At 47.7% G+C, this 25,608-nt stretch overlaps 1 protein-coding gene across 4 annotated transcripts in view; it reads left to right on the forward strand.

Moving 5' to 3' along the window:
* The first annotated feature begins 5,614 nt into the window (after positions 1–5,614).
* LOC148140874 (class I histocompatibility antigen, F10 alpha chain-like) overlaps positions 5,615–25,608 on the forward strand; it is a 275,899-nt gene continuing 255,905 nt past the window's right edge. The window contains exons 1-8 of one of the 4 annotated variants that reach the window (XM_087979628.1): positions 5,615–5,782; positions 7,259–7,519; positions 17,939–18,214; positions 18,331–18,609; positions 20,680–20,799; positions 21,245–21,277; positions 21,996–22,031; positions 23,088–23,536. In XM_087979628.1, the coding sequence (XP_087835754.1) occupies positions 5,731–5,782; positions 7,259–7,519; positions 17,939–18,214; positions 18,331–18,609; positions 20,680–20,799; positions 21,245–21,277; positions 21,996–22,027 (1,053 nt within the window). In that variant the 5' untranslated portion in view covers positions 5,615–5,730 and the 3' untranslated portion in view covers positions 22,028–22,031; positions 23,088–23,536. Of the gene's footprint in view, positions 5,783–7,258; positions 7,520–17,938; positions 18,215–18,330; positions 18,610–20,679; positions 20,800–21,244; positions 21,278–21,995; positions 22,032–23,087; positions 23,537–25,608 lie in introns of those variants that run through there. The other 3 variants (XM_087979630.1, XM_087979631.1, XM_087979632.1) reach the window with 3 other exon arrangements.

The following is a 25,608-nucleotide window of genomic DNA, read 5'->3' on the forward strand; positions in this document are numbered from 1 at the left end:
TTCACATCAAGATATTTGCCTTTCAATAGGTAAGACTCTACAACATGTCACGTGAGAGGGCGATCAGGGTATTGACATGTCACATGGTGAAGGGTATGATCAAGGTGTTAAAATCCCGTTCCCAGAGTACGGACATGTCAGCGGACTCTTTACAATTCTCTCCTGCTAACATCTCAAATTTAGCTTCATATTTCCCTGCCATTTAACAGGAGATGTTAGGGAATAGCTGCACCACATTGTTCCATCAGGTACATTAACTGTGGCTTGCTTTGTTGATCTTTGCATTTTTGTAATTCTAAAGGCAGCTGTCAATGCTGTGTGTACCTGTGTCCCGTCAGTAGCTGTGCTTTCTCACAGTTCTGCAACACTCACCTCAGTGCCTGTTCTAACATCATGTCTCGAGGACACAACACAACAGTGTGTTCAACAGGAGCACTTTATTGAAGAGAAGGCAAACTATCTGCCTGCAGAGGGAGTGTGTGTTTGTGTGTATGTTTTAGAGAGAGAGAGATGTGTTCGAGTGTGTATGTGTCTGTGTGTATGTGTGTGAGAGAGTGTGAGTGTGAATGCGTGTCTGTGTGTGTGTGTGCCTGAGGGTAGAGGACACAGCAAACAGGAAGGACAAGTGTAAATGGTGGGTTTTGGTAACATATGATTATGGTTATTTCAGTATGAATGTGGGGTTCTGTTTTCACATTGTCATGACTCACAGGGGATGACAGGTTGGAAATCATTTGCCACTATTCCTACAGACATCATAATCATTTTAAAGGATTTAAAAAACCCACTTCAAACACTTCAATTACCTGACAACCAATCACATTATTGTTGGCAGGCAGAGGAGCTCTGTCTTTGAACTTACAAACATAAGAACTAGGAGCAGGAGTAGGCCATCTGGCCCTTTGAGCCTGCTCCACCCTTCAATAAGATCAGGGCTAATCTCTCCATGGCCTCAGCTCCACTTCCCACCCTCTCACTATAATCATTTATTCTTTTACTGTTCAAAAACATATCTATCTTAGCTTTAAAAACATTTAATCAGGAAGCCTCAATGGTAGCACAGTGGTTAGCACTGATGCCTCACAACGCCAGAGATCTGGGTTCAATTCCCGTCTCAGGCGACTGTGTGGAGTTTGCACATTCTCCCTGTGTCTGCGTGGGTTTCCTCCAGGTGCTCTGGTTTCTTCCCACAGTCCAAAAATGTGCAGGTTAGGTGAATTGGCCACGTTAAATTGCCCCTAGTGTTAGGGGAATGGGTCTGGGTGGGTTGCACTTCGGTGGGTCAGTGTGGACTTGTTGGGCCGAAGGGCCTGTTTCCACACTGTAAGTAATCTAATCTACTTCACTGGGCAGGGAATTCCATAGATTCACAACCCTCTGGATGAAAAAGTTCCCTCTCAGTTCAGACCTAAATCTGCTCCCCCTAATCTGTGCCCTGTTGTCCTCATTTCACCCACCAGTGGAAACGTCCTCTCTACTTCTAACTTATCGATTCCCTTCATAATTTTATATGTTTCTATAAGATCCCCACTTATTCTTCTAAATTCCAAAGTATATTATCCCAGTCTACTCAGTCTCTCCTCATAAGCCGACCCCCTCAATTCCAGAATCAACCTAGTCAACTTCCTCTGTATCCCCTCCAGTGCCAGTACATCCTTTCTCAAGTAAGGAGACCAAAACTGCATACAGTACGCCAGGTCTGATCTCACCAGCACCCCATACAGCTGCAACATAACCTCCCTGCTTTTAAACCAATCCCTTTAAATTGCTAAATCCCTTTAGCAATGAAGGACAGAATTTTTTTTACCATTCAAGTAATAATCCTTTTTACTGTTACTCCTATCAAAATGGATGACTTCACATTTATTAACATTGTACTCCATCTGCCAGACCTTTGCCCACTCACTGAATATATCTATTTCCCTCTGCAAAGTTTCACAGTCCTCTGCACACTTTGCTCTACCAGTCGTAGTCATCAGCAAACTTTGATACACTACACATGGTCCCCAATTCCAAAACATCTATGTAAATTGTGAACAATTGCATTTCCAATACTGGTTCCTGAGACATACTACTAGTTACTGATTGCCAACCAGAAAAGCCCTTATTTACGCACATTCTTTGCTTCCTATTAGTTAACCAATCCTATATCCATGCTAATACATTAACCATAACGCATTGCATCCTTTTCTGATGAAGCAGCCTTTTGTGTGGCACTTTGTCGAATGCCATTTGGAAATCTAGATACACCACATCTACTGGGTCCCCATTGTTCACTGTGTTCTTAATGCCTTCATAGAATTCCAGTTGGTTAGCTAAAGCACAACCTGTCTTTTATGAACCCATGCTGCATCTGCCCAATGGGACAATTTCTATCTGGATGTCTTGCTATTTCTTTCTTGATAACAGATGCAAATATTTTCCCCACTACAGAGGTTAACCTAACCAGCCTATAATTCCCCATCTATTGTCTACCTCCTTTTTAAAACCGTGTTTTTGTTGTTTACTGAATTGTTGGAATTGCCCCAGAGTCCAGCCAATTTTGTAAAGTTACCACAAGTGCATTTGTTATTTCTCCCGTCATCTCTTTTCATACAATGGGATGTACTCAGTCAGGGCCAGGAGACTTGTCTACCTTTACCTCCATGAGCTTGCCCACACTGCCTCTTTCATGGTAATGATTGTTTCCAGGTCCTCACCTACCTTCATCTCCTTGTCAGCTACTGGCATGTTATTCCTGTCCTCCACTGTGAAAACTGGCACAAAATACAATATCTGTTCAATGCACCAGCCATTTCCTCATATCCCATTTCCAAATACCCTTCTCATCCTCTGAAGGACCAATGTTTACCTTAGCCAATCTTTTTCATTTTATATATTTGTATATATTTGCAGAAACCTTTGCCATCTATCTTTACATTCTGAGTTAGTTTACTCTCATAATCTATCTGACATTTCTTTATAGCTTTTTGCGGCTTTCTGTCAACCTTTAAAGTTTTCTCAAGCTTCTAGTCTCCCGCTGGTCTTTGCCATGTTGTATGCCTTCTCTTTTAATTGGACAGCCTCCCTTATTTCCTTACACACCCATAGCAGGTGGACCCCTTCTCCCACAGTCCTTCCCTTTCACTGGGATATACTTTAGTTTGGGAACTAATGGCCAGTTTCAATCAGCTTCCCATTAAACAACCCTCAGTTTGGGTTTGTCTGCAGTGTGCTGGAGCTTACAGCTACACAAACAGGGTTCACAAAAGGTATCCAATTCCTTACTTCCAAAACACGCAGCCATCCTTGTAAATCCCTGAGACAATGAAACCGTGACCTGATGCGGATTACAAAATTCTGTCAAAGGTAATCGCCAACCGGGTCAGGTCTGCTCTGGGGTCGGTGATTCACCCTGACCAAACCTGTGCTGTGCTGGGCAGGAAGATCACTGAGAGTCTAGCAATCCTACGTGCAGGACAGAGGGTTGGACACCTGCCTGATCAGCCTGGATCAGGAGAAAGCCTTTGACAGGATATCACACAGGTATATGAGAGATGTTCTCTCCAAAATGGGCTTTGGGGAGGGAATCTGCAATTGGATCAGACTGCTCTACACCAACATTGTCAGTGCAGTCTCAATCAACGGGTGGGAATCAGATAGCTTCCCAGTCAGATCTGGAGTCAGGCAGGGCTGCCCTCTCTCTCCTGCCTTGTTTGTGTACTGCATAGAGCCATTTGCCGAGTCCATCAGGAAGGATGTGAGCCTGAGGGTGGTGACTATTCCTGGCAGCGGGAGCCTGCAGGTTAAGGCCTCCCTGTATATGGATGATGTCGCCGTTTTCTGCTCGGATCCGCTGTCCGTGCGCAGACTCATTTGCATATATGACCAGTTCGAACGGGCCTCGGGGGCCAAGGTAAACCGAGGCAAGAGCAAGGCCATGCTCTTCGGGAACTGGGCCGACCAATCCTCGATCCCCTTCACCATTAGGACCGACCACCTGAAGGTGCTGGATATTTGGTTCGGGAGGGGCTGGGGCGTGCGCCAAGTCTTGGGAGGAGCGTATCAGCAAAGTGAGGCAGAAACTGGGCAGATGGAAGCTACGGTCACTCTCCATCGCGGGAAAAAACCTGGTCATCAGGTGTGAGGCACTGTCATTGCTGTTATACGTGGCACAGGTCTGGCCTATTCCCAGAACCTGTGCCGCTGCAGTCACCCGGGCCATCTTCCAGTTTATATGGACGTCAAAGATGGACCGGGTCCAAAGGGACTCGATGTACAAAGATCTGGGCAACGGGGGAAAAAATACACCCAATGCCACCCTCACCCTGATGGCCACCTTTGTGTGTGGCTGCATCAAGCTGTGCGTGGGTCCCCGGTACGCAAACACCAAGTGTCACTACGTACTGAGGTTCTACCTGTCCCCGGTGTTGCGAAGGATGGGCCTGGCCTCGCTGCCGCAGAACGCTCCGAGTAGTTGGACCGTTCCGTATCACCTGTCCTTCGTGGAGAAGTTTATGAAGAAAAACACCTTTGACCACAAGTCCATCAGGAAGTGGTCAGCACGTAGTGTCCTTGAGACCCTTCGGGAAAAGGAGAGGGCGGATCCTATCGAGCGGTTCCCTGAGCAGACTGTCAAAGCCATTTGGCAGAATTCCTGAGCGCCAGAACTTTCCAACAAGCACCAAGACATGGCTTGGCTAGTGGTGAGAAGGGCTCTGCCTGTGAGATCCTTTATGCACGCCCGGACTCTCAGCCGCACCGCACGCTGCCCTCGAAGCGGCTGCGGGGGGGAACGAGACTGTCACACACCTCCTTCTGGAATGTGCCTACGCAAAGGAAGTCTGGAGAGGAATACAGTGGTGTTTGTCAAGGTTCGTCCCGAGCAGCGCCGTGACACAGGACTCTGTGCTCCATGGCCTGTTCCCCGGGACGCACACCGAGACGGACATCAACTGTGCCTGGAGGATCATCAACTCGGTGAAGGACGCTCTCTGGGTGGTCCGAAACCTGTTGATCTTCCAGCTGAAGGAGTGGACCCCGACTGAGTGTTGCAGACTGGCACTTTCCAAGGTCCAGGACTACGTTTTGAGGGACGCGCTGAAGCTTGGGGCAGCTGCCGCCAAGGCGCGGTGGGGAAAGACCACCGTGTAACATCTGCCTGCCTAAAGAAGAACAGGGGGCCCGTGCAGTCATTTGGGCTCTGCTGACACCTCGGCTAAAAATGTAATTGTACAGACCTGTAAATAGGAATGATTACTCTGTTTCGGTATGTGAAGAAGTGGAATGTTTACATATGTATGGCATGTCCAACTGTACAGACCATCAAATTATTTAATGAATAAAGTATATTTTTGTAATAAAAAAAGACCTGAGAGACTTTCCCATTGGGGCAGGGCTGTTTAAATACAAAGACCACACCCTGATTCCTGCTGGTGGGGGGGGGGGGGGGGGAATCAAATTCTGACAGTTTCTGTTTCACTGCGGGTAACTCAACCTGTCTGAGTGTGATCCTCCTGGGAACTGGTGACAGGAATCTGTTCATCTCTTTATTGGGTATTTTACTGAGACTGGGACCAATCATTGACTCTCTGCTTCTGCAGCTTGAAGTTCAGGAAATGATCTGCAGCTCAGCATTGACATGGAGTGGAGTCAGAGAAAGTGTTTTGTTCTTCCAGACTCTCAATAGCAGTTGTCCCCTCTGTTTTTTTCCCCAGTCCCTGATCGGAATAGGGAGAGTGGATTCCCAGAATGTTGCTGATCCTTCTCTCCATCTCCCTGTGTTTTTCCCGGGTCTCTCCCGGTAAGTACAGAATTCAGCTTTCCATTCTCTCTCTCTCTCTGTGTCTGGGGTGAATGTGAATCTCTTGGGGAGAGTTTGAAATGGGGGATGTTTGACCAGCCGCCTGTTATATAGCCAGCCTGATCTTTTACACATTGAAGGCAGCACAGTCTGGAAGACTCTGATGGGATTTGTGTCCAGGTCTCCTGACAGCAGGATGTAGAAACCCCGAGATCAGAGAAGCCCCGAGCAAATGGGAAATGGTTCCAATGGACAATTTTAATTTTCACATCGATTGGGAGAAGCCAAACAGCTTCATCATTCCTGGTCTAAAGTCTTGTAAACACTGCGGGGAGGAGAAGGAGACTCCATGTTTAACCCAGCCCAGGCTCAGCTGTGATGCCCTCATGGTTGAATAGGCCGGGTTATCTCAGACACCAACATCCTACTGGCCGTGTATAAAGGGCTGATTAAAAAGCTCAGTGAAGGACAGTGAGGATCCTGCTCTGGATTGTCCATCCCCCTGTTTGACAGAGAGACTGTTCACACAGTGACTGTCTTTTTTTTATTTCAAAAATATAGTTTATTCATAAAATAATTTGATGGTCTGTACAGTTGGTCATGTCATACAAACATTTACATACAGAGATCAGAATTTGTCATTTGTATATACAGGTTTACCATCCATATATCCATATATTTAGCTGAGGCATCAGCAGAGCCCAAATGAGTACATGGGCCCTCTGTTCTTAGGCAGGCAGATGTTACACAGTGGTCTTCCCTACCGCACTTTGGCAGCAGCTGCCTGTCCCCCATGGTCTCATACTTCATCCTCCCAAATATTCCTGATTCTCTTCATTTCAATCCGGATTCACTCACCCCACACCTTTCCTGGTTATGGTGATAAACCACAGACCTGCCCCGGGTTATCCTGAATTCCTCACTTCAGATGTTTCCTGGCCTATAGGGTCTCCTCAATATCCTTCTTCAAGTTATCCTGGAATATTGTTCCAGGTTAGTGATACACTACGTGTGTCCCAGGTTCCTGTTCCAGGTTAGTGATCTCTGTTTAATATCCAATCCCTGGATTGTGTTCCAGCCTCTCCTGTGTCCACACTGCCTCCATTGATTATCTGAGTGTGTCTAATTCTGTGTTTACTCCCGGTTCTGAGAGGCTGCAGCATCTAATTCTGACCCAGTTGAATCTGATTCTGTTGATTATATCAGACAGGATTCTGACAGTGTTATAATTTGGTGGGTTATTGGAGATTGCCACTGTGTGGATGGGCCTCACTTTGACCAGCTGTAAGTGTGTATAATTGTTTTCAATCTGATCTTTACAGATATAACATGTTGAAAGTAATTTTGAGGGCAATCTCTCACATTAGTGATGCCCCTGGGATCTGTGATGTGATTCTGGTTTCGTGGCCCAGGTACATTAATATGATGTTTATGTTGGTATTGAGTAACTACCTGCTTTTACTATTTGTTTTACAGAGACGAATGTACACACTGGGATTTATACAATTGTTTCTGGAATGAAGGAGTTTCCTGAGGTTACAAACACTGGAACAGTCAATGGAGTTATAATGAATTCTCATGACAATAAAACCAACCGGAACATCCCCAGGCAGCAGTTCTTGGCAGATTTCTTTGATATGAATTTCTGGGATCATGTTACAGAGATAGTGAACAGACATGCAAACATGGCGAAGGAAATTCTGAGTACAATAATGAAGAGGACAAACCAGACATCTGGTAAGATTGGGCTTGTTGAATTTCTCTGTTGTTGTCCCCTTTCATCATAAAACCTCATTCATTCCCCAACCCTGTCATTTGGGCCCCAGGACTGGGAGAGACATAATAGGCCTCGATGCTTCCCCTATTTCTGTGAGAGTTTTCCACCACCAGTGCACCACCAACATTTATCTCAGTCCTTCATATCTTTTGAGGGCCCAAAATAGGGAACTGTAGACACAGTACGGTCAAATTATTTTACATAGGTTTAACAAAACGTTTTTTTTATTATTTCAAAAATATACCTTACTCATAAAATTATTTTGATATCTATACAAATGGTGATGCCATACATACATATACATTCCATTTCTTTACATACACAGATCGGAATTAATCATTCGTATGTACAAGTCTGTACATTGACCATCGAGGTATTCTGCTGAGGCGTCAGCAGAGCCATCTTTTTTATTTCAAAAATATACTTTATTCATAAAATATTTTGATGATCTGTACAATTGGTCATGCCATACATCCATAAACATTCCATTTCTTGGTATACAGAGACAGAATAATCATTTGTACATACTGGTCTGTACGACTACATTTTTAGCTGAGGCGTCAGCAGAGCCCAAATGACTGCGAGGGCCCCCTGTTCTTCGTTAGGCAAGCAGACTTTACACAGTGGTCTTTCCCCACCGCGCCTTGGCGGCAGCTGCCCCAAGCCCTCAACACGTAGTCCTGGACCTTGGAATGTGCCAGTCTGCAGCACTCAGTCGGAGTCAACTCCTTCAGCTGGAGGATCAGCAGGTTTCAGACCACCCAGAGAGCGTCCTTCACTGAGTTGATGATCCTCCAGGCACAGTTGATGTTCGTCTCGGTGTGCGTCCCAGGGAACAGGCCATGGAGCACGGAGTCCCGCGTCACGGCGCTGCTCGGGACGAACCTCGACAAACACCACTGCATTCCTCTCCAGACTTCATCTGCGTAGTCACATTCCAGAAGGAGTTGTGTGACAGTCTCGTCCCCCCCGCAGCCGCTTCGAGGGCAGCGTGTGGTGCGGCTGAGAGTCCGGGCGTGCATAAAGGATCTCACAGGCAGAGCCCTTCTCACCACCAGCCAAGCCATGTCTTGGTGCTTGTTGGAAAGTTCTGGCGATGAGGCATTCTGCCAAATGGCTTTGACAGTCTGCTCAGGGAACCGCTCGATAGGATCCGCCCTCTCCTTTTCCCGAAGGGTCTCAAGGACACTACGTGCTGACCACTTCCTGATGGACTTGTGGTCAAAGGTGTTTTTCTTCATGAACTTCTCCACGAAGGACAGGTGATACGGAACGGTCCAACTACTCGGAGCGTTCCGCGGCAGCGAGGCCAGGCCCATCCTTCACAACACCGGGGACAGGTAGAACCTCAGTACGTAGTGACACTTGGTGTTTGCGTACCGGGGATCCACGCACAGCTTGATGCAGCCACAGACAAAGGTGTCCATCAGGGTGAGGGTGGCATTGGGTGTATTTTTTCCCCCGTTGCCCAGATCTTTATACAGTGAGTCCCTTCGGACCCGGTCCATCTTTGACCTCCATATAAACTGGAAGATGGCCCGGGTGACTGCAGCGGCACAGGTTCTGGGAATAGGCCAGACCTGTGCCACGTATAACAGCAATGACAGTGCCTCACACCTGATGACCAGGCTTTTTCCCACGATGTAGAGTGACCGTAGCTTCCATCTGCCCAGTTTCTGCCTCACTTTGCTGATACGCTCCTCCCAAGACTTGGCGCACGCCCCAGCCCCTCCGAACCAAATACCCAGCACCTTCAGGTGGTCGGTCCTGACGGTGAAGGGGATCGAGGATTGGTCAGCCCAGTTCCCGAAGAGCATGGCCTCGCTCTTGCCTTGGTTTACCTTGGCCCCCGAGGCCCGTTCGAACTGGTCATATATGCAAATGAGTCTGCGCACGGACAGCGGATCCGAGCAGAAAACGGCGAGGTCATCCATGTACAGGGAGGCCTTAATCTGCAGGCCCCGCTGCCAGGAATAGTCACCCCTCTCAGGCTCGCATCCTTCCTGATGGACTCGGCAAATGGCTCTATGCAGCACACAAACAAGGCAGGAGAGAGAGGGCAGCCCTGCCTGACTCCAGATCTGACTGGGAAGCTATCTGATTCCCACCCATTGATTGAGACTGCACTGACAATGTTGGTGTAGAGCAGTCTGATCCAATTACAGATTCCCTCCCCAAAGCCCATTTTGGAGAGAACATCTCTCATATACCTGTGTGATATCCTGTCAAAGGCTTTCTCCTGGTCCAGGCTGATCAGGCAGGTGTCCAACCCTCTGTCCTGCACGTAGGCGATCGTATCCCTGAGGAGCGCGAGACTCTCAGCGATCTTCCTGCCTGGCACAGCACAGGTTTGGTCAGGGTGAATCACCGACCCCAGAGCAGACCTGACCCGGTTGGCGATTACCTTTGACAGAATTTTGTAATCTGCATTCAACAGTGAGATTGGTCTCCAATTTTTGAGTTCCTCCCTCTCTCCCTTCTGCTTGTAGATGAGGGTGATGATGCCTTTCCTCATGGATTCACTCATGGTACCTGCCCGAAGCATACTGACATACACCTCCAGCAGGTCCTGGCCAATCAAGTCCCTCAGAGCGGAATAGAGCTGGACCGGTAAGCTGTCGCTCCCGGGAGTTTTATTCTTTTCGAAGGACTCGAGGGCCTTGGTCAGCTCATTCAGAGATAGCGGCTGGTCCAGCCTCTCCCGTGTTCTGTCGTCTAAGACCTCTGTGATAGAGGACAGGAACGACTGGGAGGCCGCGCAGTCGGTCGGCTTCGCGTCATACAGACTGGCATAGAAGGATTTACTGATCCTCATGACGTCAGCCTGAGATGACGTTAGCGAGCCATCTTCTTCCTTCAGGCTGCTGAGCACAGAGCTATCTTTGTGCACCTTCTGGAAGAAGAAACGTGAGCATGTCTCGTCCTTCTCCACCGAGCGGACCCTGGACCGGAAGATTATCTTGGAGGCCTCCGAGGCAAAGAGCGAGGCTTGCTGGCCCTTCACCTCCTTGAGGTCCTCCGTGACATCCACCCCCATCGTCTGCAGCAGGAGCAGGTTCTGCATACTTTCCTGGAGCTGGGACAGTTTTCCCCGCCTCTCTCTCGCCTCCTGAACACCTTTGAGGATGAAGAACCTCTTGATGTTCCCTTTTACTGTTTCCCACTAGTCCGCTGGGGACTCAAAGAGGGGCTTCACGGTTCTCCAACCTGCGTAGTCCCTCTTGAGCTCCTCAATGTTTCCCGGGGTCAACAGCTTGGTGTTCAGCTTCCACATTCCCTTACCAGCCCGCTGCTCGTCCTGTAGGTGACATTCGGCCAGCAGGAGGCAGTGGTCGGAGAAGAACACCGGCTTGACGTCGGTGGATCTGACCGAGAGCGTTCGGGACACAAACAGGTAATCTATCCTTGAGCGGATAGACCCGTCTGCCCGTGACCAGGTGTATCTACGCTGCGCTCCGTCTGCAGGGGTGCTGAAGACGTCGTGTAGCTTGGCATCTTTTACCGTGTCCATCAGGGCTCTGGACGTGGTGTCCAGTTTACTGTCCCCCCCGCCGGATCGTCCATCTGCATCAATGATACAGTTGAAGTCTCCGGCCAGAATGACCGGCCTGGACATAGCCAGCAACAGTGGAAGCTGCTGCAGGACGGCCAACCGTTCCCTCTTACCCACTGGGGCGTACACATTAATCAGTCTCAGGGGAGCATTCCTGTACATGACGTCGGCGACGAGGAGGCGCCCGCCCAGCACCTCCTTAACCTCGGAGATGGTGAAGTTGCCTCCTCTCAACAGGATACCCAGGCCGGAGGCGCGGCTATCGTTGCCCCCCGACCAAACTGACGGCCCATGGGCCCACAAGCTCGACCATCTCCTGTAGCTGCTGAGGTGTGGTATCCCACATTCCTGCGGAACAGGACGTCGGCTTTAACGTTGGCCAGGAAGGCCATCGTAGAAACACATCGCGTAGCCGATTTGATGCTACGCACATTGATGCTGGCAATTTTTAACCCCATTTTAACAGTTTACGAGGTTAACAGTGTCCATTTGCTGCTGGTCGTGCCCCTCTGGGGTAGCTGTGTGCATCCCCGTGGTGACGGCAAACTGCTGGACCATCCCAGGGCTGAGGTAGCTGTCCGGCTCCACGCTGGAGCCATTTCCCCGCTCTGGTGTCTTCGGGTCAGGCCCAGGGTCCGCACGGTCCAGTTCTCCATCTGACAGCGGGGCTGTCACAGGACCGCTGCTCCCAGTTACCTGGAGCTGTGGGCCGGTGGGTACCTCTTGGTTCTCACCGGGTGGGGGGAGGCCTTTACCCGTCCCCTCAGAGGGATGGTCTTTTCCTGCTTGGGCGGTGCTGCCCTCCTTTTTCTCCACGGCGCTCTGTCTCTTCCTCTGGTGACGACCCTCCTTGCGCCCGTCCTCACCGTCGGAAGAGCTGCCTGTATCCTCGCCGTGTAGGTGTCACTTCCCCCTTCACTGGGTGGCTTTGGGAGGTTTCCTCTTCCTGCTTTTGACAGTAATCCAATCCTCTGCCTCCTTTCATCCCTCCTCTTCCATTTCCTCCGTCTGTCCTGAAGGAGCTTAGATCGGCTGCTGCACCTCCCCGCTGTCTGCCGTCTGCTCCGCTACAGCCTGCCCTTCCTTCTGGGTGCCTCCAGACACCGTTCCCGTGCTGTTTTGTGGTACCTCGCTGGTCTTGGGCGGTCCACGGCTCGTGTTGCCATCTCTGGCCATCTGTGCGTAGCAGAGCTATTATTTTTTTTTATTTCAAAAATATACTTTATTCATAAAATAATTTGATGGTCTGTACAGTTGGTCATGCCATACAGACGTAATCATTTGCATACAGAGATCAGAGTTCATCATTTGTATATACAGATCTGTTCATTTTTCAATCATATGCCCATATATGTAGTTGAGGCGTCAGCAGAGCCCAAAAGACTGCGTGGGCCCCCTGTTCTTCTTAGGCAGGCAGATGTTACATGGTGGCAGCTGCCCCAAGCTTCAGCGTGTCCCTCAACACGTAGTCCTGGACCTTGGAATGTGCCAGTCTGCAACACTCAGTCGGGGTCAACTCCTTCAGCTGGAAGATCAGCAGGTTTCGGACCACCCAGAGAGCGTCCTTCACTGAGTTGATGATCCTCCAGGCACAGTTGATGTTCGTCTCGGTGTGCGTCCCAGGGAACAGGCCGTAGAGCACAGAGTCCCGCGTCACGGAGCTGCTCGGGACGGACCTCGACAAACACCACTGCATTCCTCTCCAGACTTCCTCTGCGTAGGCACATTCCAGAAGGAGGTGTGTGACAGTCTCGTCCCCCCCGCAGCCGCTTCGAGGGCAGCGTGCGGTGCGGCTGAGAGTCCGGGCGTGCATAAAGGATCTCACAGGCAGAGCCCTTCTCACCACCAGCCAAGCCATGTCTTGGTGCTTGTTGGAAAGTTCTGGCAATGAGGCATTCTGCCAAATGGCTTTGACAGTCTGCTCAGGGAACCGCTCGATAGGATCCGCCCTCTCCTTTTCCCGAAGGGTCTCAAGGACACTACGTGCTGACCACTTCCTAATGGACTTGTGGTCAAAAGTGTTTTTCTTCATAAACGTCTCCACGAAGGACAGGTGATATGGAACGGTCCCACTACTCGGAACGTTCCGCAGCAGCGAGGCCAGGCCCATCCTTCGCAACACCGGGGACAGGTAGAACCTCAGTACGTAGTGACACTTGGTGTTTGCGTACCGGGGATCCACGCACAGCTTGATGCAGCCACACACAAAGGTGGCCATCAGGGTGAGGGTGGCATTGGGTGTATTTTTTCCCCCGTTGCCCAGATCTTTGTACAGCGAGTCCCTTCGGACCCGGTCCATCTTTGACCTCCATTTAAATTGGAAGATGGCCCGGGTGATTGCAATGGCAGGTTCTGGGAACAGGCCAGACCTGTGCCATGTACAATAGCAATGACAGTGCCTCACACCTGATGACCAGGTTTTTTTCCCGTGATGGAGAGCGACTGTAGCTTACATCTGCCCAGTTTCTGCTTCACTTTGCAGATACGCTCCTCCCAAGACTTGGTGCACGCCCCAGCCCCCCTGAACCAAATACTCAGCACCTTCAGGTGGTCGGTCTTGACGGTGAAGGGGATCGAGGATTGGTCGGCCCAGTTCCCGAAGAGCATGGCCTCGCTCTTGCCTCAGTTTACCTTGGTCCCCGAGGCCCGTTCGAACTGGTCACATATGCACATGAGTCTGCGCACGGACAGCGATCCGAGCAGAAAACGGCGACGTCATCCATGTACGGGGAGGCCATCTTTTTTTATTTCAAAAATATACTTTATTCATAAAATAATTTGATGGTCTGTACCGTTGGTCATACCATACATATGTAAAAATTTACATACAGAGGTCAGAATTTATCATTTTTATATCCACGCCTGTACGTTTTTCAATCATATGCTCATATATTTAGCTGAGGTGTCAGCAGAGCCCAATTGACTGCGTGGGCCCCCTGTTCTTCTTAGGCAGGCAGAGGGAGGCCATCTTAGATTTTGTAATCCATTCCTCTGTTTGCAAAACCCATTGAAATCTCAGCTTTCGATGTGACCCACCTTCCAACCATTGCTTTCTTAGATATTAGATTTTGTTTGTGAGAGTCTGAGTCATGGGGCAGATTCAGATAACCTTTAATGTGATCAACAGCTTCAGTTACAGCGTTGCAAAAAGGCACACAAAAAGCTTCAGAATGTCTGACATTACACAGTTTCAGCTGAGAGTGTGCAGACCCCTCCCCCAACCAATTATTATTGGTCAGTGAAGCTGAGTTATCCCTCTGTAATTGGCTCTCTGTGCAGCATCTTCGACAGTTCAAGTTACGTCAATGTATTTCATCATATCACTGAGCAACAAACAGATGGACAGGTTTGTGGCCCATCCCTGGTCCTTCATGATGTTTACCCAGCCTTTTGTTTCTTTCTTCTTGAGGTTTTTCACAATGGATACTGTATTCCAGTGACATCTCCCACTGCACCATGATAACTGCCAATTAACTGGATACTTGCTTAAGGAACCTTTCAAATTTCTCAATACAGGAAATACAAAAGAAAATTGGTTTTTGATTGGTCCCAACAAAGTTAGGTCGTTTCACCTAATGTTAGAATTCTTCAGCGAACAAGTTGTATCTTAATGTGTTCGTTCAATCCACATTCCAATATCTGCTGATCTCTGTATTCATTCCTGTCATGATGGGGGAGGGGTTTGCTTTTACTATCTGAAACTGGTTTGAATCTTTTCCTCTAATACTTTTAGCGTTTTTGGATATATGTAGATTCACAATTACTTCAGAATCGATATCTACAATTATCTGAAGAATCTTAACTGACACCTACTCTTAATATTGTAACAGATTCAATAATTCAAGAGAGACAACTAATTCGCGTGAAATGTTCTTATCTAAGAAAGCAACTGCAGCTGCACCTTCTCTCTCAGTCAGTAACCTTGATTATACAGAGTTACTATTGTCCTACATGTGAAGGCTACGTGAAGCAAACATTTTCCTAAGTGCTGTAACTACTGTCAGCCATGTCCTGCTGCATTAACCATGCGCAGCCATCAGCCATTTTGTGCTGCTCAGTCATGGGAGCCCTGACACCAGACAATGACACACAACTTGGTTCTTCCTGTTATGTGAGTATCCCTGTCATCACACACTGATGACAGGGACCACAAATTCAACTGAGTCATCACAACCATCATAGGACAAGCTAAACAGAGGACAGTCAGAGAATTTCTAGAGGCAAGACACTCATCCACTGACTCCATCAACAAATACATCCTCCCTTAAGTAAGGAGACTACAACTGGATATAATTCTCCAGGTATGGTCTCACCAACGCCTTATATTATTGTAACAACACTTCTTTGCAAAAAATGCCGTATTCTATTTGCCTTTCTTATTATATGCTGCACCTGTATATCCACTTTCTTCAATCCCCTAGGATCTAATCATCAGGATCAGTCTTTTATGTGGCATCTTGTCAAATGTCTTCTGGAAGTCTAGATATGCCACATCCACTGGACACCGGTGAATTGAGCTCCATTTATCTAAATGTTCAGTTATTTCCTCCCTTATGATTGGCTTCAGCAACTTCCCCACTACCTTTGGGTGCAGGCCATCAGGCCCCGGGGAATATCTGCCTTTCATCCCAGCAGTTTATGTAATACCTTCTCCCCAGTTACAGCAATTGCACCAAGTTCCTTGGTAGTAACTGCAGTTTTTGGGAAGACAGTGCTACCATACACTGTGACAACAGAGACATTTCTGCTATCCCGGAATACCCCATTATTACCTCACCGTTTCTGTCCTTTCACTATTCTCTTCCTTTTTAGAAAGTTTGTAGAAGTTTTTAGTATCGGTGCTTACGTTGTGCAAGGTTCACTCAAAATTATTTTGTTCCTTTGATCGATCCGGGTCCACACAGTGTGTCTCACACAGACAGACATACAGGCACACACTCTGTCTCCCTCCCCCTCTCTCTTGTCCCCCACCTCATCCCATGCAATAACCTGAGGAGGGAAAACCAGTCTGTAAGGATATATTACTTGTTGTCATGAAATCAGATTAAAACAATTGTAAAGTAAACAAAGCTAGGAAGGAAGAAATATTAAAAAAAGAAGAAATTGATAGGAGGATCACTAACGTTAATCATATTTAGTTCTTAGCCAATCAGTAAACAGTGGGATAACGAATGAATTGAGAACAGGAGGGACAGTAAAGAGAATATTTGACTGTCACGGTCCATTCATGATCTGGAGATATATTTGAATCAGGTGGTGCAGATATATTGTGACCCCTTTGGACCAGCTGGGACTTGAAACAGGGCATTCTGGGAAATTGCCCCAAAAGAGGCCAACTCATTCTGTTTAATTTGTGAGGAATGGATTAAACAACAAGAACAAATGTAAAAACACTGCAATAAATAGAGAAAATTGTACAGTAGGTAGATTCATAGAGTTGCACAGCTCAGAAACAGACCCTTTAGTCCAACTCGTCCATGCAGACCAGAAATCCTAAACTGATCTAAGTCCCATTTGCCAGCTTTTAGCCCACATCCTTCTTAACCCTTCCCATTGTAAGCCCATCCTGATGCCTTTTAAATGCTGTAATTGTACCAGCCTCTGTCACTTCCTCTGGCAGCTCATTCCATACTTGCACCAGCCTCTGCATGAAAAAGTTCCCTGTTAGGTCCCTTTTAAATCTTTTCCCTCTCACCTTCAACCTATGCCCTTTAGTTTCGGACTCCCCTACCCTGGGCAAAAAAACTTGGCTATTCACCTGATCTATGCCCCTCATGTTTTTATAAACTTCAGGGAAAATAGCCCCAGCCTATTCAGTCTCTCACTATAGCTCCAAACCTTGTAAATCTTTTCTGAACCCTTTCACATTTCCTATTGCAGGAAGTACAGAATTTAACATAGCATTTGAAAAGTGGCTGAATCAATGTCCTGTACAGCTGCAACATGATATCCCAACTCCTGTACTCAATCCACTGACTCATAAAGGCAAGGAGACCAAACACCTTCTTCACTATCCTGTCAGTCTGTAACTCCACCTTCAGGAACTATGACTCTACACCCCAAGGTCTGTTTGTTTGGCAACACTCCCCAGCCCCCTACCATTAACTGTGTAAATGCTGCTATGATTTACGCAAAATGCAACACCTCACTTTTATCGAAATTAATCTCCATCTGCCACTCCTCAGCCCATCTGATCAAGATCCCACTGTACTCTGAGATAACCTTCCTCACTGCCCACTACATTTCCTGTTTTGGTGTCATCTGCAAATGAACCATTACGAACCATTCCCTCCTATATGCACATCCAAATCATTTATAAAACTGACAGAAAGCAGTGGGCACAGGTAGTGAGTAACTTAAAGAGATTGATCCTCATCTCCATTCCGCCAGGCTCAGGGGAAGAGATTGTACAGCCCCACGCAGGGAGAGGGTCCTTGTAAATAACACACAGAGTCCGATCGTGGGCCAGTGCCTGTGGGAGGCTGACAGAGTGATCACGGACAGACATGGACTACATCCCCCAGAATGCAGCCTGTGATTGAAACAAATGACCAGAAGGACTGGGCCTGTCGTTCCAGGACAGTGGGAATGTGAGCGCTGGAATTCTGACCCGGATCGGAGTGCCCATTCCCTATCTGCTCCAGCTTGAGGTGTGAAGCAACCACTGGAGAAAGGGTCAGTGCTGCCTGAGTCTGGGGCCCTGGAGATTAGCACCGTGTGTAACTCCCTCTCCCTGGCCCTGATACAGGATCCCCCTTCCCCTTTGATCAGATTGTTCCTCTGGTTATTAATTATTAATTATCTATGACTGTTTGATCACCAACAGGAATTCATATTTTTCAACGGATAACTACTGTTGAGGTCAGTGATGACGGCAGCATTAAGAGATCGATGAGATTTGGATTTGATGGAGAAGACTTTATCAGTTTAGACCCAGACAGAATGAGATGGATCACGTCCAATCCCATTGCAGTGATAACTAAAGAGAAATGGAATTCTGATGATTCCTGGAACAACTACTGGAAAAGACACCTGGAAGAGGTATATGTTGAAAATTTAAAGAGATATCTGGAAGCTGGAAAGGAATATTTCAGAAGGAAAGGTATGTATTTCAGTTTTGTTCCATGTTCTGATCTAACCTCACTGATCTATGAAGCCGCTCTCCCATTCCATTCAGTGTCTGTCTGTTGTTTGTGGTTTCACCCTTTCCCATCACAGTTCAGCCTGAAGTGTTCATCTCCAGGAGGGAGCCCAATCATCAGGACAAGCCGCTCACTCTCTCCTGCCTGGTCACTGGGTTTGATCCTGTAGACATCGAGGTGACCTGGCTAAGGAATGGAGAGGTCATGTCTGAGACACATTCCTCGGGGGTACGACCGAACCACGATGGGACCCAGCAGATCCAGAAAGAGTTTGAGATCAATGCTGGGGATGAGGATCAATACTCCTGTCACATTGAACACAGCAGCCTGGCAGAGGCCCAGCTCTATCAGTGGGGTAAGCGACTGGGCACAATGTTTGTGTGTGTGTGTGTGTGTGTGTGTGTGTGTGTGTGTGTGTCTGTCTGTCTGTGTGTGTGTGTGTGTGTCTGTGTGAGTGTGTGTGTGTCTGTGTGAGTGTGTGTGTGTGTCTGTGTGTGTGTCTGTGTGTGTATATATATGTGACAGATGAAAACATTTAGAGGACACTTTTTCACTTCCTTGTTTACAACTACACACCTTGATCTCTGTGTTGATATGTCATGTTGGTCTCAATTGCGTTAAAGATTTCAATTCTAAGTTTGAAAGGATCTCCGAATCCCAAGCTTCTAGAGCCTTTTGGGGATTCCAGATTCCCACAGCCCTGTTATTGGTGAAGTACTCGTTGATTTCCCTCTGGAATAATCTCACTAGAATTACAAGAAGATTCCCTTGTATTCCAGGCTTCAGCATCAGACATGGGCCCAGATTGTCCAGCAGCCAGACAGTCAGAGACTGGACACTCCCTGAGAGAGGAGGGTCTGGACCCCTCAGAATTCCTGACTCACTGAATGGGATTTGTCTGGGAAGTTTCAACTTCCGATGGACAATTACCTCGTATCTGAAACCCTTTGGAAAGACCTCAGGTTCTGAGGTTAGGGATTGGAAGCTTCTTTAACTCATAATATGATGATGCTGCCACTTTAAAAGGTTGTTGGTATCCTAGGTTTTGTTTTGAAGAGAGATTGTAAGGCAGAGGCAACAAACTTGCTGCTGCTGATGACTGAGGTAAACAAATTGTGAGGCCTCTAGGTGTTTTTTTAAGTTGGAATAATAGAAGCAGTCTGAATGGGTGTGGCCAGCTCTCACAGATCCAGATTTCTCAGTTTGTTTTTTTCAGTTACATCAGAAGCCTTTGGGGTCTCAAAAGAGTTGGCAGCTTCAGTGAGTGTCACCTGGCTACTACTGTCTACATTTTTTTCTTGATATTATTTCCTCCTGGGTTGGAGAACTGCATGTTAGAATCTGTGTCTGAATTTACCTTTTTGGCAAGGTGTTTATAGGATGTTACAATATTGCAGCAGTTAATTAGTAATAGGTACTGTGTTCGGTTGCATTTTTCAATTGTTAAGTTATTCCAAATTTCTCGTTCTTTTGTTTGTATTTTAATTACAGTGTTTAAGTAAATTGTGTTTTGCTGAATGTCGAGTTGTTTGACCACCTGCGTTGTATCTGGAACACATCATTTCCCATCGAGCTTTAAAATAAGAAACAATTCAGATCTTAGACTACCTTCTTCAGATATTTTGAGGGGGCCTGGTGTGGCCCCTAACACCAGAGAGCTGGAAAACCGACCATCTCCAAAGGTACTGCTGATCCCTCCAGTCACACACTGACGAGGATATCTGGTCAGCGTGGGCAAGTTGGACTGAACACGCACACTTGTTGTGTGACTCTTTAACTCTTTGACTCCATCCCGTCAAACCTATGACCTGATATTCTGCAACCAACACTTGACCTCTCCCCAGCACCAACACCAGCTCACCGCCTCCAGACGTCTGTCAGACTCGCAGTGCATCACCCTGGACAGACAACTGGGACACAACACAGAACTCCACAACTGGATCCCTAACAAGGCCCCCTCACCAGCCCACTGTGGCACCCAAACCGCATTCCATTGGTACTCAACATCCCCAACACTCCCCAGTGAGTTCCCAAACTGCCCCTTGCCCAACCACTGAGGAAGTGCCTTTCTGGGAGACTGAACTACACCCCTCCAACCATTCACTCACTCCTTCACCTCACCCCAGGCCGATCTACCCCACCAGCACTAGTAAGGACAGGACACAGAGATATCGGGGAGAATGGGAACTGAACTGTCTGGGGAGGTAACCCCCAGGACAGGCACAACACGATGTTTATACCCCTATCAATGGGATCCTTGGTGACTTCACTGGAGAGTGAAATCGGGAGAGGGTCAAACCCGCATTTCAGCCAATCCCAACAATTCCCAACAGCTCGGAGCAGTTATAATTGTTCCCAATCAACACAGAGCTAGAAATAAATCCAGGAACAGAGAGAATCCTGATATATTTCCAATGTGTTTCAGAAAATCTGAAAAGCAATTGGCTGCATTCCCAAATTGGAAGTCTCATTGCATCAATGGTCATTCTATTGGCTGTTATTGTCGGGATAGTCGGAATAATCATCTGGAAATGGTCACAGAGAGGTAAGAATCAGAGAGAGGGGAATGTAGAACTGAGGGGACAGAGTGAGTGTGAGGGAGTCTCCAGTGCTGGGAGTACAGGGCACTGTGAGTAATGGAACTGATTGAATTCCCACACACAGATACACATGTATAAACACGTCTCGTTCCCTGTCTGATCATCCTTCATGTGATCAGCCCAGACCAGGTCTAATATTGATCATTAGACCCACTGCACCCAATCAGACCCTCACTGACTGAATATTAATGGAATGGAAGGGATTTTCAGCATCTGGAGGGGATGCAGGGGAGGGGAGTGTGGGAATGAGGATTTCTGACACAATCCCTGTAAAACCTTCCTTACTGCCTTGTTTGTGTGCCATCACCTTGATAAATTTTGAACAGCTGTTTACAGTCTCTGAGAATGGATTATTCCCCATCCTAATGGACATTTATTTTGTTTCTGCAGATTCCCCAAGTGGGACCTACACAACAGCTCCCAGTAAGTGGCTGAGGGGACAGACTGTTGGGAATGGTGGAGAAGGTAATGGGAGGTGTAGAGTAGATTCCCGACAGTGTGGAAACAGGCCCTTCAGCACATCAGGTCCACACAGTCCCTCCAAAGAGTAACCCACCCAGACCCATTCTGCAACCCGATATTTACCCCTGACTAACACAACTAACACTATGGGCAATGTAACATGGCCAATTCACCTGACCTGCACATCTTTGGATTGTGGAAAACCGGAGCACCCGGAGGAAACCCACGCAGACACAGGGAGAATGTGCAAACTCCACACAGACAAATACCCGAGGAGGGAATTGTACCCGGGTCCCTGGTGCTGTGAGGCAACAGTGCTAACCACTGAGCCACCGTGCTGCCCCTATTAGAGTGTAGAGTTATATTTGCCAAAGTGTTGCTCAGGGTGATGGGTCCGTCTCCTCACCATGCTGTTTCTCAGCCAACACTCTCTTATCGTCCTGTTTCTCACTCCATGTCCCCAGTGTCTCTCCTTCGAATTGTCACCCTCCATTCCCTTCCCCCACTGCCCCTCCCTCCACTCACTCACCCTTAATTCCCACTGAGGGGGGTGCTCGGAGAGTCTGGTTAGTTAGTGCTGAGGGCGATTAAATCCTGGGTCCAGTGAGTGATAGAGAATATCTCACACTCTCATTTTATATTTGATATAACTTCTCACATTCTGTTTTTATTTTCTCAGCTTCTGATATCTCTGGTGCAGCTTCTTCATGATTCAGTAAGTGACATGTCAACTTTTCTCTGACTGAGATTTATTTAGATTTATATTCTCGAGATTCATTTGTAACATTTTCACATCCCTCCTGACCCTGTTCCACCCTCCCAGACACTGTTAAACCCTGTCAGACTAATTCCCCTCCCCTCCTAACCTTGTCCAACCCTCCCAGACACTGTTAAACCCTGTCAGATTAATTCCCCTCCCCTCCTGACCCTGTCCCACCCTCCCAGTCACTGTAAAACCCTGTCAGACTAATTCCCCTCCCCTCCTGACCCTGTCCCACCCTCCCAGACGCTGTTAAACCCTGTCAGACTAATTCCCCATCCCTCCTGACCCTGTTCCACCCTCCCAGATACTGTTAAACCCTGTCAGACTAATTCCCTCCCATCCTGACCCTGTCCCACCCTCCCAGTCACTGTTAAACCCTGTCAAACTAATTCCCCTCCCCTCCTGACCCTGTCCCACCCTCCCAGTCACTGTTAAACCCTGTCAGACTAATTCCCCTCCCGTCCTGACCCTCTCCCACCATCCCAGACACTGTTAAACCCTGTCAGACTAATTCCCCTCCCCTCCTGACCCTGTCCCACCCTCCCAGTCACTGTTAAACCCTGTCAGACTAATTCCCCTCCCCTCCTGACGCTGTCCCACCCTCCCAGACACTGTTAAACCGTGTCAGACTAATTCCCCTCCCCTGCTGACACTGTCCCACCCTCCCAGACACTGTTAAACCCTGTCAGACTAATTCCCCTCCCCTCCTGACCCTGTCCCACCCTCCCAGTCACTGTTAAACCCTGTCAGCCTAACTCACCTCCCCTCCTCACCCTGAAGTGATTGCCTTGTGTCTCTCCATTCCTGACCTTGTGGGATTCCTGACCCCCACTGCAGGACATTCCTGGAGCCTCATTGCGGAATACCGGGATTCTCTTGTTCCAGTATGAACATGGACACCATAGTCTATCCTTCCATATCACAGCAGACACACAGAATTACAGCTCATTGTTCACACTCAATTCTTTCAGGACTGAGATCAATTTTTCTGGGAATGTGTTTCCACAGATTGGGCAGTGGATCCCAGATCCCCAGGTTTGGATCCTGATTCGTAAAGTGAGACCTTCTCAAGTCGTGTTTCCATCCCGTTTCAGAAATGTGAGCAGTGTCACCGTCAGAGGGATCTTCACAGATGGTTCCACCCTCCACTTTCTCATCCTCACTGTCTTCAGTGGGTCACTGATTGACCTGAAATGAAGCAACGTCCTGAGGGAACTCGGAGACAGTTTTTATGTTGAAAGAAATTGATTTTGCATCCGACGTTAACAAATTTCAAATGTTATGTAAATCTCTGTACATAAATATCATTTTTACATATTCTAACTCTTAAATAAATGTATAAATATTATAAATCTGAGTTATTGTTGAATACTAAAATCTATCACTACTTATCACCATTGTTTAACTACAAACACCAATATGTGTCATTTGTAATCATTAAAAGATATTTATTGACGAACTAATTTTGATATTTTTATTTATATTTCACAAGAACGATTCTATTCATTTACACAGCAGCAGCTTGTGGCTCTTGGAACCAGCAGATGCTGAGCTTCAATTCAATGTGAACTGGGGGAGTTAAGACCATATCCATCTGCCTCTATTGTAAAATCCAAATCCCAGATGGTAACTCTATACCTGTCCACACAATCAGGGAAAGTCCATTCCCAGAGAGTGGGAACAAACAAGTGTGAAGGAATGGAGATTGTGTCAGAACCTGATGGAGATTCTGGACATCGCTTCCATTCCATCGATATTCCCTGAGGATGTGAGTGTGTGTGGTGGGTTTGATACCAACATCAGACTTGTACTAAAGGACATAGCTGCTAGACTGGGTCTGCAGCAGGTGGTGAGGGAACCAACAAGAGGGAAAAACATACTTGATTCCATCTTTCCAATCTACCAGCTGCAGGTACAAATGTCCATGACAGTCTCAGTGAGAGTGACCATCGCACTGTCCTTGTGGAGGCAAAGTCCCACTGTCACATTGGGAATAACCTCCATCGTATTGTGTGGTACTATCACTGTGCTAAATGGAACAGACTTGGATCAGATCTAGCAGCTCAAGCCTGGTATCCATGAGGCACTGTGGGCCACCAACAGCAGCAGAACCATACTCCAGCACAATCTGTAACCTCATGGCCTGGCATAGCCCCCACTGAACCATTAACACCAAGCCAGGGGATCAACCCTGGTTCAATGGGGAGTGCAGGAGGGCATGCCAGGAGCAGCACCAGGCATACCTGAAGATGAGGTGTCAACCTGGTGAAGCCACCAAACAGGACGACTTGCATGTCACACAACATAAGCTGCAAGTGACAGACAGAGCTAAGCGATCCCACAACCAAGAGATCCGATCTCAGCTCTGCAGTCCTGCCACATCCAGCCAACTCACTGGAGGCTCCACAAATATTCCCACTCTCACTGATGAAACAGCCCATTACATCAGTGTGAAAGATAGGCCTGAAGGTTTCACAGCAATCTTCAGTCAGAAGTGTCATCTCAGCCTCCTCCAGTGGTCCCCAGCATTACAGATACCAGTCTTCAGCCAATTCAATTCACTCCACGTGATATCAAGAAACAGTTGAAGACACTGGGTACTGCAAAGGCTTCAGGCCCTGACAACATTCAGGCAATAGTACTGAAGGCTTGTGCTTGAGAACTTGCCACTCACCTATCCAAACTGTTCCAGTCCAGTTACAACACTGGCATCGACCCAACAATGTAGAAAATTGCCCAGGTATATCTTAGACACAAAAAGCAGGACAAACCCAATCTTCCCCATCAGTCTCCTCTCGATCATCAGTAAAGTGATGGAAGGTGTCATTAACAGTGCTATCAAGCAGCACCTGCTCAGCAATAACCTGCTCAGTGACGCCCAGTTTGGGCTCTGCCAGGGCCACTCAGCTCCTGACCTCAATACAGCCTTGGTTCGAACATGGACAAAAGAGCTGAATTCCAGAGGGGAGGTGGGAGTGACAGCCCTTGACATCAAGGCTACATTCGACCGAGTGTGGCATCATGGAACTCGAGCAGAACTGGAATCAATGGGTATTGGGGGAAACTCTCCAGTGGATAGAGTCATACCTGACACAGAGGAAGGTGGTCTTGGTTGTTGGAGGTCAGTCACCTCAGCTCCAGGAAAGCTCTGCAAGATTCCCTCAGGGTAATGTCCTAGGCCCAACCGTCTTCACCTGCTTCATCAATGACCTTCCCTCCATCATAAGGTCAGAAATGGGGATGTTTGCCAGTGATTGCATAATGTTCAGCACTATTTGCAACTCCTCAGACACTGAAGCAGTCCATGTTCAAATGCAACAAGGTCTGGACAATATCCAGGCCTGGGCTGACAAGTGGCAAGTAACATTTGCGCCACACAAATGCCAAGTTATCACCATCACCAACAAGAGACAATCTCACCACCACCCCTTGGCATTCAATGGTCTTACCGTCACTGAATCCCCCCACTGTCAATAGCCTGTGAGTTATCATTGATCAGAAACTCAGTTGGACTCACCACATAAATGCA

This window comes from Chiloscyllium plagiosum, unplaced genomic scaffold (genome assembly GCF_037043375.1).
Source record: "Chiloscyllium plagiosum isolate Xiang-an unplaced genomic scaffold, Cpla_swu_hap1 HiC_scaffold_35, whole genome shotgun sequence".
NCBI classification, from domain to species: Eukaryota; Metazoa; Chordata; class Chondrichthyes; order Orectolobiformes; family Hemiscylliidae; genus Chiloscyllium; species Chiloscyllium plagiosum.